We start from the raw sequence: 14,969 nt of genomic DNA, 5'->3' as shown, positions 1-14,969 counted from the left end.
CGTACGTATGGAGAAGTATGAACTAAAACGAAAAGAAAAAAGAATTCTATATCTCTAAATACATCAAACAAGTATTAAGATTATAACAAAATTATAAAAAAAATCAAAAATCAAATAACTATACAAGATACGAACTTTGATAATCTTGTGGAAGAATTCTTTCGCTTACAAGTTATCAAACCATTTGCCCAATGAAGCTTTTCCAATTATGTCTATGTGTGCGAGATTGAGTGAGTGTTTTGTCGTAGAAACTGTTGAAGGGTTGAGCATTCGCTGTTCAATTTTCTTGAAGGATGCATCCGACAATTGTGATTGAACCATTGTGCGACTTTGTTTTTGCTTTCTTCTTGACAAAAGTAAGAAAAGAAAGAGAAAATTGATGATTTTTAAGATTAGAATGGATTTATAGCGACTGAACTTAAAATATGTTTGACTATCATAACTTAACGATTTGCGGTATTTTTTTATTAGAATATTTAAGTAATTTTATATAATAAAAAAATACGGGAAAGAGAATATTCGAAAACTATTCGAGTTAATAAAAATATAAATTTAGTTTACCAATAACAGATTAAGAGTGATATCAAACTTGTTTACTTTCATTATCTATTAGTAAAGTAATTTTGTAGAGTATTAAATGTGTGACAGAGAATATTCGAAACATCCAAATTAATAAAATCTACATGCATGAAACAAATATTAAGATTACAATAAAATTATAGACTAGATTCAACAATCAAATAACTTTACGAGATACAAACCTTGATAATCATGTGAAAGAATTCCTTCACTTAGAAGTTATTCTCGACAAAAGTTAGAAAAGCAAGAAAATGGATAATTTTTTAGGTTTGAGTGCATTTATAATGACTGAACATAAAATAACGTTAGATTATTATAAATTAACGATTCACGATATCTTTCCTTTTTATTCAAAATATTTAAGTAATTTTGTACAATAGAAAATGAGTGAAAGAGACAATATCAGAGTCTCCACTTTTATAATATATTGTAAGGAAAAGAGACAGATCAAAGAAGGGAGATTTACAGTGATAAAAATTGTTAGCTCACCAAATAATTCCTATAGCTAAAATGAATTATAGTTAATATGAATACTTACCCTTGGATTATATCATAGAAACTCCTCCAAATAATAAGTTAATTTCTCATATTTTTGTTGTAGATCGATTCATGTTCTACTGATGAGTCAGTCTTTATTTACATTTATATTATGAATATTAAACATGTTATGGATTTGTAGCCTTTCATGACACTGCATATTTTGCTGATTTATGTTTTATGGTCCAAGGGCTCAATTGAGCACCGAGATGCGAGTACATGATTAAAGACATGATTTCCAATGTTTTGAAATGTTATGATATATGCACATGAGTGACCCCACTCATTATGAGGCAGTATTCCATAATGATGTAATGGTGCCTTTCCACAATTTACATGATTTATGAAATGAATGTTTAAAGCTTGCATGATTTTATGATTAACGAATGAATGTAAGAAGCTTGCTTGAGTTTAGCGAGCTATACCCATCTAGGTCTTTACGTCAGTCATGGATTTTTAAACCAAGTTGTGACAGACATAGATAGTTTCTTCACCAAATAATTCTTATAGTTAAAATGAATCATAATAAATATTTATAGCGTAATGGAAATCTTTGTTGACTTACCCTTGGATTATACCATAAAAACTCCTCTATATCATCTTTAATTCACTTTTCAATGTGTTCTTCCATATTGATATATTGAAAGCGCTCCATGTGGCATTTTCAACTTGTTGAGAATTGAAGCATTGCACCAAATCAGTCATGTTAAATACAAAATCGATATAGTATAATTCCTATTATGCATTTTTTTTTCTTTCTCATATTGCATCGGTTCTGCATTTAGCTCAATTAGTGTGATGCAATGTCCCAATTGTCGCCAACTTGAAAAAATTGGCACATAGAGGCTCTTTCAATATAGCAATATGGAAGAATGCATCGAAAAGTGGATTGAAGATCCTTTGTTTATAAGTTCTTCTCAACAAAAGTAAGAAGATAAAAAGAAAATGGATTATTTTTAAAATCAAAGTGAATTTCTAACGATTGAACGTAAAATATGGTAAAACTATTATAACTTGATGGCTCAATATATCTTTTCTTTTTATTTAGGATATTTAAGTAATTTTGTATAATATAAAACGCATGAAAGAGAATATTTGAAAATCATTCGAGTTAATAAAAATATAAACTCAATTTACCAATAACGGGTTAAGAGTGATATTAAACTCCATCATTTTCATTATATATTAGTAAAGTAATTTTGTAAAATATCAAACACATGAAAGAGAATATTCAAAGCATCCAAATTAGCACATGAAACAAATATTACGATTACAACAAAATTAGAAATAGATTCATCAATCAAATAACTTTACAAGATACAAATCTTGATAATTGTGTGAAAGAAAAGAAAGAGAAAATGAAATTAAAATCAATTGGTGAAATTAATATTTTTAATAATAAATCAATCACATATTTATATATATTGATAAATATAAATCAATTCAATCATATAAATAAATTACCAATTATAATGTTGTAAAAAGTAATTTTATGTTTATATTTACACAAACAATTATAATTGCAAGTTCACACAACTTGAATTATCCCTTGACCATATATTCATTAAAATTTTTTTCAACTAAAACTTATTAAGCCTATATAATTACGTATAAAATTGAATATTAATAAATTAATTAAGAAAAAAAAAGAGAAAATTCAACATCAATTTGGGCGAGGCTTCAAAAATGATAGCCCAAACTCTGTGTAAAAATAGATTGGGCTGGTTGACTGGATCGGGCCGGATGACCAATGAACAGGTCCAGTACTTATTTATTCACACATAGAATCCGTGGCAAACAGTTACAACAGCAAATCCTATCCAGGTCAAGTACATGCTTATCCCTAATGCCAAACTAGGGCAAAACAAAATAGTCGGCTTAGCTTTAGCCTTTAGCTCCGAACCTCTACCAAAACCCTCGCTTATAAATAGAAATCGTCCAATCTCCTTCAAGCCCCCTCTCGCTCTCTCGTCGCCTTTCGCGTCTCTCTTCAAACGCAAAAGTCTTTAACACAGGTTCGATTTCTCAAGGAGAGAGACTGCAATCATGTTGGTTTACCAGGATCTCCTTTGCGGTAAGAAATCTTTATGGGTTTTGATTGATTTTATTGTAGGTCTGTGTTTATTCCTCGTTTGATGCTTGGTTATGTTTCTATCTGGATTTAACTTAGGAAAGTTTTGTTTTGTTTTAATTAAAAATCCCAGTGAGCAGAATAATTAACATTGACAAATTTTATCTTTTGGGTGTTCAAATTCATGATCTTGGCGTTTTCTGAAGGCTAAAAATTTACAGATCTTTTATTAGTATGCTTGGGTGTATGTTGTGGGATTTTTTTGATGCAACTGTGTTGAAGTTTGTGGAGTTGAGTTCAGTTGAGCGAATTGTTGACTTGTTTTTTATTGTTATGTTAATTGATTTTCAGGCGATGAGCTTCTTTCTGATTCATTCCCATACAAGGAAATTGAGAATGGGATGCTGTGGGAAGTTGAGGGAAAGGTCGGTATTTTTGTGGAATTTGTTGTGTTAAAGTTTTAGATTGTTTGTCGTGGGAATTGGAGGATATAACTGCTTTTTCTGCTTTGTAGTGGGTTGTGAAAGGAGCTGTTGATGTTGACATTGGTGCCAATCCTTCTGCTGAAGGTGGAGAGGATGAGGGTGTTGATGACCAAGCTGTGAAGGTTGTTGACATCGTTGACACCTTTAGGCTTCAGGTTGGTTGGTTGGTTGGTTGCTTGCTTGCTTTTACTCTTGAAAGCAATTCATGTTTTTCAATTTTTGAGCTAGATTATGAAGAACGTATTTGTATTGTTTGCAGGAGCAACCTCCTTTCGACAAGAAGCAGTTTGTCACATACATGAAGAGGTTTATTAAGAATTTGACACCCAAGTTGGAAGGAGAGAATGCTGAAACCTTTAAAAAACACATTGAGGGAGCAACCAAGTTTTTGCTTTCAAAGCTTAAGGACCTTCAATTGTGAGTGCTTCTGATCACTGCACTCTTCTTGTATTTGAGGAATTCTTTTCAGTTTTTGTAAAGAAATTGAAGTTTGTGTTTGTTTTGTTTGCAGTTTTGTGGGAGAGAGCATGCATGATGATGGCTGTTTGGTGTTTGCTTACTATAAGGATGGTGCTGTTGATCCAACATTTTTGTACTTTGCTTATGCTTTGAAGGAGGTCAAGTGCTGAGTTTGAGGCAGAAGTGCTTGCTATAGTTATAGTCTTCATTATTATTTCTTGCCTTCTTTTCTATCTTTTGTACTGCTAGACTAAAGGCCTTATGGCCGCCGTTTTGGTTTAACTGTTGTTTTCTTGGTCATGGAATGTTTTCGGTCGTATGGGGTGACTTAATAACTTGTATCATTGTTCTGTCTGCCCTTCTTAATTTAATTGGTGTGGTCTTTGGGAATGATTTTTGCTCAACCTTGGCAAGAGATTTGACAGCATTTAAGTTTCAACGCCCTTTATATATCTCTGTACATGACAGGTGAAGAAACCTTAAAATTAGCCATGTTTGTTGGATCTAATGAGAAACCTTGGAATCATCAGGTGCCTGATTGGGTCAAGAAGTTATTCGATGTTAATGTCTGGAATGGTTTTTTTTCTAAGCCCTTTGTTTGCTGTGGAACTGCTCCTAGTCAACTATAGAATTTGATAAGGCGTGGAGTATTGCTTCACTATGTTGCTTATGTTGACAAAGCTTCATTAACTTCATTGGTTTCTGAAGTGAGCAATAAATAAGACTGACCGACCAACTTTGGCTTACTTTAAAAGAAATCAATCCCCTAAGAAATTAAAATACATAAAAAAATAAAAAGAAAAAAGAAAAATCAAAGAATCATTGGAAGAATGCTTGGAAGATTCCAGGGAAAATTCAAAACAGAGTTGAGCTTCAGTCCTCTTGCTTAGGCTTCTTCACAATCATTACAGAACAGTGAGCATGGTGAGCACAGTAGTCACTGACACTGCCCAAAATCGCCCTGCACGTGGAATAGGAGACAAAGAACACTAAATCAAATATGACTCCTCAAAAGAAAAGAACAGAACTACTTGCATTTCTTCATTTGTTGAAGCAGAGAATTAATGTAAATGTAGTCATTCTTCCACCTTTTTAAAATCAAAATGGAGTTAATACCTTCTCATAGTTCCATATCCATGGCTTCCCAGTACCAAGATTGCTGCATGGTGTTTCTCTACAGCTTCACACACCACATTTCTTGGATCACCTTCCAATACTTCCACTCTCACGTCACTCAACTGCACACTCAAAAAGGAAAATACTTAAGATCTTAACTATCTCTCGTTATATTCGAGAGAAAAATGAAAGAAAAAATACCAAAACTATCAGGTTGCAATGGTCATTTACCGATTTATTCCTGCATATCTCTTTCACTTTGTCCTTGACCCTGCTGGCTGTCTTCTTTATGCCAACGTTCATGATTGGTACAACCTCCGCAGATGCTGCACCAGAGAAAGTTACCACAGCTGTTTTTCAAGTTATCTTCGTACAAATAGACCGATCTGATTGAACAGGGTTAACTGTTATCCGAACTAACAAACCTAAAGAAACCCAAAACCCAAATGTAATAAGCAGACGTGAAGAACAAGATGTTACCAAGTCCGGCAAGTCCAACAACAGAAGAGGGAAGGGGTCGGGCATGGATGACAACGAGCTGGAAAGGAAGGTTGGAGCCAAAAGGAGTGAAGAAGTGATCAAGGGTCCATTCCAAGGCGTACTCACTTTGCGCACTATCGTCCACAGCCACCAGCATTGTTGGTCTCTCTGGAGCCATTTTCTGACAACTGAGCACCCCCACTGAAACGCCCTCACTTATCGTTTCGAGCCTGTCTTCCTCTGTAAACGAATGGACTCGAGCGAGTTGCTGCTGGGTTTTAAACTTGTCGAAGCGGCTCGGTGACTGGTCAAACTGTTTGCAACTTTGGTGAGGTTGTTGCGGCCATGGACTCGGTCTCCGAATTACTATACAGTTTCCATACACGATTACTTTTCAGCATAGTCCAACCTAAGTAATCCATCGCTCAAGGTTCAATTATGGAAGCTGTGGAAAAACTAGAAACAAGGCCAAGTAAGGCTTACAATCTGATATGATATAATATTTAGTGCGGTTCTCATAATTGTTCTTCAAGAGAGTTTTGAACCTTAATTTGCAGCTAGATAATTTGGACTCTACTTGCAATTGCTTGATTCATGTAGACCCCTATGTCTCAACTCTCAATCTAGATAACAAATTCACAATGTTAATAATTTTTTCTTTTCATTTAGAAAAAAAAAAATCTAATGTAACTATTCAAACATAGGATAGGTACACTTAACATTAAATTAAATATATTTAAAATTTTAAGTTAAAATCGTTTTTTTAGAAATATGAATATAAAGAAAAAATCCTTCCCCCTTTTTTTTGTGTGTACCTATTCCAAGAAAGTCAAACAAAACTAGGTGATAAGTTGATAAGAATGGGCCAGAAAACATATGGCTGGCATTCAGACAAAACCTCAATTATCATCATTGATTTGATTAATGACTTGCTGCCATACAACACCAAAAGGAAAAAAAAAGGGTTCTTAACATCTAATAGTAAAAGATTAATTTGCCTATCTATCAATTACTAATTACCCAATTTAATTCAAAAAGGGCAAAAAAAAATCTACTAAACTCTTCAATAAATCTCTAGATTTCTCACCCTCACATGCTTTAAGTTTAAGCAAGGGCCTTTATTATTCAAAAGAAGTGAACTCCAAGTTAGGAAAGGTTAGGCCAAGAAATTGAAAAAGGTTTTTCTTCTGTGGGGAGTTTGGCCCACCTTGAGATCCAACCAACCATCATTCTTCTCCTTGTGGGTCCCCATGACCAAAACAACACACCTTAATTTTTGCCTGGGCTCCAAGTAAGCAGAAGGGAGATGAGGCCTCTCAAAGGGAATTTTTATATGTTATCACACAAAGTTTCACTTACTAAAATACAACCTCTTTGTTTCTATTTTCTTATTTTTATATTCTTGTCATCATTGTTTCTTCCCATCCTGTTTGTTTTAGCAATCATTGTACCCATAATCATCATAAGCATTTACAGTGTTAGCCATTTGGTGCAATACCCATTCCAGAAAAATATAAGTATTGATTGTGATGGGATAGGGGGGGATTCTGTTTTTCTGATAGATCAAGTCAGATGGGTAAGGCATTGTTTCTGCAAAGGGGGGGGAGGGAGAAGAATGCTTGGTGGTGGCATGAGGTTCAGAGCCAACAGTGTCAAAACTCCTGTATACAGTTTTGTTTAACATGATTGAAACAAGTGGCATGGGTGTCACATGGAATTTGGTCCACCCTGGTGGAACAGCTTCAGTGAATCCTGCCACTTTTCTCCTCTGTGTTACAATAATTCCACAACTATCAACTTGGGCCATTGGAATTTAGCAGTTCATACCATGAAAACAATATAGCAGGAACGGATTGATTTTATACGAGTATCCGCAAGCACTTGATTCGATAACATAAAATTTAGATATTTTTATTTAATTATAAAATAAATTTGAGTGAAATTTTTAATACTTATTTCAAGTTTTGATAAGTTTCGAATATTATTTAAAGATCAAAATCTAAGTTAACAGATTTAATAGAGTTTTGTTAATGGTTATTTTAAAGATACTTTTTGAAATTACTTAAATATTATTTATTGTAATATTTTGATATTAAACACGGTAATTGATAAATAATGTAAAGAATTTACATTCAACAAGAGAAGATATTACTTAATATGAACACTCAGTTAACAAAATTTATTTAACAACATAACTCATCGTAAATAGTTCGATCGTAAACCAAATTAAATTACCAACAAAATGACCAATTTGGCAATGAAGTTGAGTGAAATTCTACCAATAAAACAATGGTTAACATTTCCTTATTTTAATTGATAGAGATTAGTTCCGAGTTATGATGAAAGTGGCATGTGAAAACTGAAGAACTAGCTGGACTATTTTTTAATGATACTGACTTTGCTTGGAAAGAACACATGTGTATGTACCTAAAATAATCAAAAACAAAAACAATTAGGTTTTCTACTAATCATAATTAACGTATTAAACAATTAGGATGCCGTCCATGCATTAGATAATTTTGAAAAAAAAAAATTCCTTCTTGATTTTATTCTTAATATTTGAATAATTATATATAAGTGAAAGACTTTTTTGAATGTTAAATTATTTTTTTAATTTAATTTTCAACACGAAAAAGCAAACATGATCTTTTCTTAGAAGCAAACTTCAACCGTTAAGGGTATTTCGGTCACCAAGCAGTAGAAAAAGATAATATCATTGAGCAGAAGCAAGGGCATTTAAGTCATTCAATAAATTCGACATAGCCGTTCAAATAAATTTAAAAAAGAAAACCCACCAAAATATTTAATGATAAAATTTATATAATCTTAGTATCTACCTTTCTATCTCTCTCTAGATTTCAACCGACGTAGAAAGAATATTATATACAAATAAAAAAGAAAGCACCGGTTACCCTCTCTCTGGGCTTTCAATTCTCATCGCATTTTTATTTTTCATTTCTAATCAGAGAAAGGAAAAAAAAAAAAAAGAAAAAGGAAAAATCAGACACACCGTACGATTGAATTTAATTTGGGTTTCAGCTTTTTATGATTTTTCTTCTCTTTCAGATCTGATCGCAGATCTCGAATCGGCGACGTCCTTCTTCAGTTTTTCCCCCGTTTCTGGTAATTTTATTTGTTTATTTTTCTTGCTTTCTTTTCTTTCATTTTTTTTTATAAAGAAGTTTGAATGTCTGAGTTTTGAGTGGCATTTTGTTTTGATAGGGTTAAGAAATTGAACGGTTATTGGAATCACTTTTTTTTTTCCCGAAGAAATTCACTTTCATGTTCTTCTTGGAAGTTGGATTTTCTCCTCCTTGTAAGTGAAATTCAGTTACATTTTGATTTATTTTTGTTTTTATTCTTATTATTATTATTTTTTATGAATTTTGATTTTGGAGTTTGGTGTTTTGGTTATGTGGTAGCGTTGATAAACAGATCTTAAAAGTTGGCTCCGCAAAGGCGATCGCAGCGCCACATGGGTGGCCAGATGCAGCAAAGCAATGCTGCAGCGACGGCGCTTTACGATCATGCCGCCGGCGGCGGGTCCTTGCACAATGCAGGTCCCGCCAGCGATGCCGGTGATGCTGTTATGGCGCGGTGGTTGCAGTCTGCTGGATTGCAACATCTGGCCTCTCCCTTGGCTTCTACTGGCATCGACCAACGCCTCCTTCCCAATCTTCTCATGCAGGTAAATACCGCTCTGCTTTTTGTTTCCACGTGTTTATTTATTAATTTTTTGTCATCGTGGATTAGTAAATGTTAACTGTTTATTGCTCAATTCAGATGCATGCAATTTGAATTGGATTAATGTATTTTTCTATTTGCTTTAAATTTAGTTTAGATTGTCATTTTGATGAACTTTTTCAGTGATCACACTCGTGGCTTTTGCATTTTCATTAAGGGAAATGGTTTTGAAGTTTGTATATTGTGATTAATATTCTGTGCTGAGTTGATGGAATGTATATAATTTTTTAATGAAGTTGTGCAAAATTCACTATTCGTATTGACAATTAGGGTGATGAGCATTCAAGAAATTTGTAGCGTTCGTGATTAGTTGATTGTTGTGATGCTTGTTTCCTTATTTTCCGATGAGTTTCTCAATTTTTATTTCCTTTCAAATGATCTATCTGTATTTTAAATACTTCCTGGTGTGGTTACCTTGTATACTTAAATGGGTTTATTTTACACGTTCTGGGATAATGAGAAGTTACTATTACATTATCAAAGGGTTATGGAGCACAATCCGCAGAAGAGAAGCAGAGGCTATTCAAATTAATGAGGAACCTCAATTTTAATGGGGAATCTGGGTCGGAGCCATACACACCAACCGCCCAAAGTTCAGGAGGGCCGGCTACATCTGATGGCTTCTATTCTCCAGAGTTCAGGGGGGATTTTGGAGCTGGGCTTTTGGATCTTCATGCTATGGATGATACAGAGCTTCTGTCTGAGGTATGGTTATAGCCTTGTAGGTTACTGCATGTAGCTTTGCTGGAGAGTTTCACAATGGTTTATCACTTGAAGTTAGATCAGTTACATGCAACTTTATTATTTTTCTTTCATTTTTGTGGTGATATGGCTGGATAGTTTCTGGTTGTTGTTCCCTTTGGATATTGTTTAAATTCAGTTGAAAATTTACTTTAATTTAAGTTTGTCATAGCATCTTTTTCCTTTTCCTTTGGAAATAAATTTTGACTTGATTGTTTGCAGCATGTTATATCTGAACCTTTTGAGCCATCGCCGTTCATGCCTGGTGTTAACAAAGCATTTGAAAATGAATTTAATGTGACAACTAGCCGGCAGCAAAAAGAGCAAGATAATGCAGATTCCTCCGCTTCATTATTCTCTGTCAATGAAAAAGAGATCAGCACAAGGGAAAACAATGTTGCTAAGATTAAAGTTGTGGTATGTTGGTTTCTAGCCATGGTGCTTCATTTCTCTCTTGCCTCTCTCACCCCTATGGATATGGGGATAACCTTCTTTCCTTGCTAAGATTAAAGTTTGTTCTCCTGTTTAGTGTCTTTGTTCCTTGCATTATTATCCTGCTTTTGTGTTTTATTATTTATCCGGGTAGGGTTGATGCATGTATGCATGCATGTTCATAGCACAGTGTTATATGCCTTGCTTTTTAAATTTTTTGTAAAGCTAAATTTTTGTCTTACATGTGATATAAGGTACGGAAAAGGCCATTAAACAAGAAGGAGATTTCTCGGAAGGAGGATGATATAGTAAGCGTGAGTGAGAATGCTTTGACTGTCCATGAACCAAAGCTAAAGGTTTGTTCCCCTTTTTAATAGAAGTTAATGTGATGTTACTGTGTGTTCACTATTGGTGCTTGTTCGATATGTCATTTCTTATATCTGTTTTAATTGTTATATGACAGGTGGACTTGACAGCGTATGTAGAGAAGCATGAGTTCTGTTTTGATGCTGTTCTGGATGAGCATGTTAGCAATGATGAGGTAATACTTAGCTGAAATCTATTGCCTTGTTGTTATCTGAATGTTGTTCCTGAATAATTTTGTCTATTAAATTTGGTTATCCAGGTGTTTTGAGTATATTATGACCAAAGTTCGTCTGCTCTGTGTTGATATATTTGTTAAACCGAAATATTGATTTCCTCTCTTGTTTGCTTTGACAGGTTTATCGTGTTACCGTTGAGCCGATTGTACCCACCATTTTTCAACGAACAAAAGCCACTTGTTTTGCATATGGGCAGACAGGTGCATAGAGTTCCTGAATTTTTCTTTCTGAATGGCTCATGTGATATATTATATTCTATATTCGTATGCTTGAAGCTTATTCATGTTAGAAGGAAAATTTTCGGTATCAAAGCCTACATGCATCTTGGATAGCAGCTAGGCATCTATTCCTTTCAGTTTCTTCTGGACTATATTTCTTACATGAAGATTGAAGTGGTAGCTTTTGGTTCATTATTGGTGCTCAAAACTTCTAGGAAAATTTTATTTGGATGTTAAAAGTTGAGTGGCTTGTTGCTAATTTGACACTGTTTTGTGGAATATATTTTTGATTTCAGGTAGTGGTAAGACGTTCACAATGCAACCGTTACCTCTCAGAGCTGTACAAGACCTTGTTAGATATTTGCATCAGCCAGTTTATCGTAATCAGAGATTTAAATTGTGGCTTAGCTATTTTGAGATATATGGTGGAAAACTCTTTGACCTTCTGAGTGATAGAAAGTATATCTCTTATTCTTTCCTTGTTTATTTATGTGGTTTTTTCTGATAAACCTTTTTTGGTAAAACATACCTGATTGATTTATGATGTGTAGTGACTTTGAAATGTTTGTTGGTCTGACTGTCTATTAAGCACAATATGTTCCATGTCAAGCACACATTTTCTCTTTCAATATGTTTCTCTGGTGTACATGTTGATGCATATATGCATTAATAACAACTAGATAACTGACTAGTCTAAATGTCCTCCAATAGGAAACTTTGTATGCGAGAAGATGGGAGACAACAAGTCTGCATTGTTGGTCTGCAAGAATTTGAGGTGTCAGATGTGCAAATTGTGAAGGAATACATTGAGAGGGGAAATGCTGCTAGAAGCACAGGATCTACTGGTGCAAATGAAGAATCTTCAAGGTCACATGCTATTTTACAACTTGCCATCAAGAAGCACCCTGAGATAAAAGAGTCCAAGCGGAACAATGATGGGAATGAGTCTAAAGGTGGGAAGGTTGTGGGAAAGATTTCTTTTATAGATCTTGCTGGCAGTGAAAGAGGTGCAGACACCACTGACAATGACCGGCAAACTAGGTAAGTATGAGTTTTTCTTTGGGGAGAAAATGGCTGCAGAAACTGCTTCCAAAGGTGTATATACGGGTGGGCTTTATCTGTCAGCTTGTTTACTGTCTTAAGCTATCTTTTTCTCCACACCTGGTTTACTTTTGGCATGTTTTGATATCACTTGTTTGGATCATTGCCAGGATTGAGGGTGCTGAAATTAATAAGAGCCTTTTGGCTCTTAAGGAGTGCATTCGTGCTCTGGACAATGACCAGATACATATACCATTTCGTGGGAGCAAACTAACTGAAGTGCTCCGTGATTCTTTTGTTGGCAACTCAAGGACAGTTATGATCTCATGTATTTCTCCAAATGCAGGTTCATGTGAACACACTCTCAATACTCTGAGATATGCTGATAGGTATGCTTGTTCCTATAATAAGCCTCCACAAAAAGGACTTCCGTTGTTCCGTTAGATTATATTGTTGTACTTGTTGACTAATTGAAGATTATTGTTATCTAAATCAACAGGGTCAAAAGTCTATCTAAAAGTGGTAATCCTAAAAAGGAACAGGCTGTAAATTCTTTACCACCAAGTAATAAGGATGCTTCTTCAGCATCTTCTCTGTCAGCTATCGCAGATGTAGAAGATGTTTATGAGCGACAGCAGGAAGTAAAAGTTGTTGATACAGGTCGAAGGGTTATAGAGAAAGATGTTTATACTGTTGATTCAACTTTTTCATCAAGTTACCCTTTCAATGGGAGGGAGGAAAGTGGAATGGCTTCTGGCCCAATGGATAAGGAGCGATTTGAAGTGAATAATTCTTATGGTGGATCCACCAGTCAAAGAGTTTCCTCATCAAATTCTCAAAATTCAGCTGATGCAGAAGAGAAAGTGCAGAAGGTGTCACCCCCTCGTAGAAAAGTGACTAGAGAAGAAAAATCGGAGAAGACAGGGAACTGGGTCAAGAAAGATGGAGGGGGATCTGATTTGTCCACTACAAACTTTAGGCAGGCAAATGCCAACACAAATAATGTTGGACATAGACAGTATGATCCTGAGCCTCCCACTGATGGGAATATTAATGCAATACTAGAGGTAGGCCATCAATGTGGTTCATTCTGTTTTATCATATTAGGGCTTCTTTCAGGACTTTCTTCATTCTGTGTATACGTTTGGTTTGTTGCAGGAGGAAGAGGCTCTAATTGCTGCTCACAGAAAAGAAATTGAGGATACAATGGAGATTGTTCGTGAAGTAAGTAAACTTGCACTTGATCAGCGGTGAAGGGTTTTTTTTTATTTGAGTATTTGTGTTGTGAGGCATCATAGTGCGTTCATTATACTCAGCAATGAATCGAGTTTGCCATCCTTGCACATTGGTGATTTGCCCATAGATGAACTACTTTTTTGGTATATTTAAGTTCTTTTTTTCAGGTCATGCTCCGCCTTAACTATGCTACTGTTCAAATGATATGAAGAAAAGTACAAGTCTAAGCTGGAGAAATTAGCTTCTAACTTTTTCAAATATTCATACACCAATTAAACCACTGTTCATCCTGTTTTGCATGCATATATTTCAGGAAATGAAGCTATTGGCAGAGGTGGACCAACCAGGCAGCCTCATTGACAATTACGTGACCCAGTTGAGCTTTGTGCTTTCACGCAAGGCTGCTGGTCTGGTGAGTCTTCAAGCTCGCCTTGCCAGGTTCCAGCATCGACTGAAAGAGCAGGAGATACTGAGTCGGAAGAGAGTTCCTCGTTAAAGCAGCAATTTGTTCTCCGTTTCCATTACTCCATCAGATCCTGTTCTGTAATTTCCTCTCATGTATATCTTTTTGGCACTATTTGTCACGGTGGTCACTTACATTAAAAATATGCTATAGATGGATAAATTTTTCCCTTAAATGAATCAACTCGGTTCTGGCAGTCGATGCGCGGAGCTGTTCTAAGGTCTTGAGAGGAATTTCATCAGCATTCCACAGATCTCGGACTCTCCTTGCAGAGGCATCAATGTTGCTGTTCACGTGCGTGTTTCCTTGCTCATACAAAGAGGATTGGGGTGCATCTCTTACGTGAGGGGGTGAATTGTCAAAAATGTATTATTTTTAGATGAATCCGATGTGTTGTTGTTGAGAGATTGATATGGGTATGTGGCCTTTCTTCTGTTGCTGTTTAAATGGTAACAGGCAAATGTTGATTTCTAGGAAAGGAGATACAAGGAAAATAGGGCTTCTTATTTTCTTCCCCTTTTTTACATCTGTTTATTTGTACTCCCAAATTATATTTTGCTTTGTCACCTGGAAAAGAATCAGCTTGTGCATGTAAGGTTCTAGTTTAAGAAATATGAATGTCTTTGAATATTTCAAACTTCCCAATTTATTGAAATATTATGTACTCATTGATAAAGACTGCCTGAGCAGCAACTTTGGTATAAAACTTCTATGTTCTACATTGAGCAAATTATGTTACTAATAATGGAAATTTATAATAACTTT

The 14,969-nt window shown here is 35.0% G+C and overlaps 3 protein-coding genes across 5 annotated transcripts; 2 read left to right on the top strand and 1 right to left on the bottom strand.

The window, feature by feature from the left end:
- The first annotated feature begins 3,031 nt into the window (after nucleotides 1–3,031).
- Nucleotides 3,032–4,521, top strand: LOC110421510 (translationally-controlled tumor protein homolog). The gene is made up of 5 exons (XM_021435110.2): nucleotides 3,032–3,190; nucleotides 3,539–3,612; nucleotides 3,702–3,827; nucleotides 3,932–4,089; nucleotides 4,184–4,521. The coding sequence occupies exons 1-5, from the start codon at nucleotides 3,163–3,165 to the stop codon at nucleotides 4,299–4,301; spliced, it is 504 nt and encodes a 167-aa protein (XP_021290785.1). The 5' UTR covers nucleotides 3,032–3,162; the 3' UTR covers nucleotides 4,302–4,521.
- On the bottom strand, nucleotides 4,289–6,228 carry LOC110421512 (universal stress protein PHOS34-like). The gene is made up of 4 exons (XM_021435111.2): nucleotides 5,728–6,228; nucleotides 5,479–5,573; nucleotides 5,248–5,369; nucleotides 4,289–5,092 (listed from the first exon to the last, which is right to left on the bottom strand). The coding sequence occupies exons 1-4, from the start codon at nucleotides 5,903–5,905 to the stop codon at nucleotides 5,005–5,007; spliced, it is 483 nt and encodes a 160-aa protein (XP_021290786.1). The 5' UTR covers nucleotides 5,906–6,228; the 3' UTR covers nucleotides 4,289–5,004.
- A 2,337-nt stretch (nucleotides 6,229–8,565) lies between these two features.
- Nucleotides 8,566–14,880, top strand: LOC110421135 (kinesin motor protein-like protein). Of its 3 annotated transcripts, none has more exons than XR_002445624.2 (15): nucleotides 8,566–8,850; nucleotides 8,950–9,043; nucleotides 9,150–9,415; nucleotides 9,955–10,176; nucleotides 10,435–10,629; nucleotides 10,899–11,000; nucleotides 11,108–11,185; nucleotides 11,365–11,446; nucleotides 11,761–11,923; nucleotides 12,176–12,505; nucleotides 12,676–12,894; nucleotides 13,005–13,572; nucleotides 13,664–13,729; nucleotides 14,055–14,299; nucleotides 14,402–14,880. XR_002445624.2 is itself a non-coding variant. In XM_021434625.2 (15 exons), the coding sequence occupies exons 3-14, from the start codon at nucleotides 9,203–9,205 to the stop codon at nucleotides 14,235–14,237; spliced, it is 2,421 nt and encodes an 806-aa protein (XP_021290300.1). In that variant the 5' UTR covers nucleotides 8,566–8,850; nucleotides 8,950–9,043; nucleotides 9,150–9,202; the 3' UTR covers nucleotides 14,238–14,284; nucleotides 14,402–14,880. The 3 variants fall into 3 exon arrangements, 2 of the variants coding, with proteins under 2 accessions (XP_021290300.1, XP_021290299.1); XM_021434625.2 differs by having other exon boundaries at nucleotides 14,055–14,284; XM_021434624.2 differs by having other exon boundaries at nucleotides 14,055–14,880.
- Nucleotides 14,881–14,969: the final 89 nt, after the last annotated feature.

The sequence above is a fragment of the Theobroma umbraticum genome, unplaced genomic scaffold (genome assembly GCF_002168275.2).
Source record: "Theobroma umbraticum cultivar Fairchild unplaced genomic scaffold, ASM216827v3 scaffold_130.0, whole genome shotgun sequence".
NCBI lineage: Eukaryota > Viridiplantae > Streptophyta > Magnoliopsida > Malvales > Malvaceae > Theobroma > Theobroma umbraticum.
Note: the sequence above shows the minus strand (reverse complement) of the source record. Positions and strands in the feature narration are given on the sequence as shown.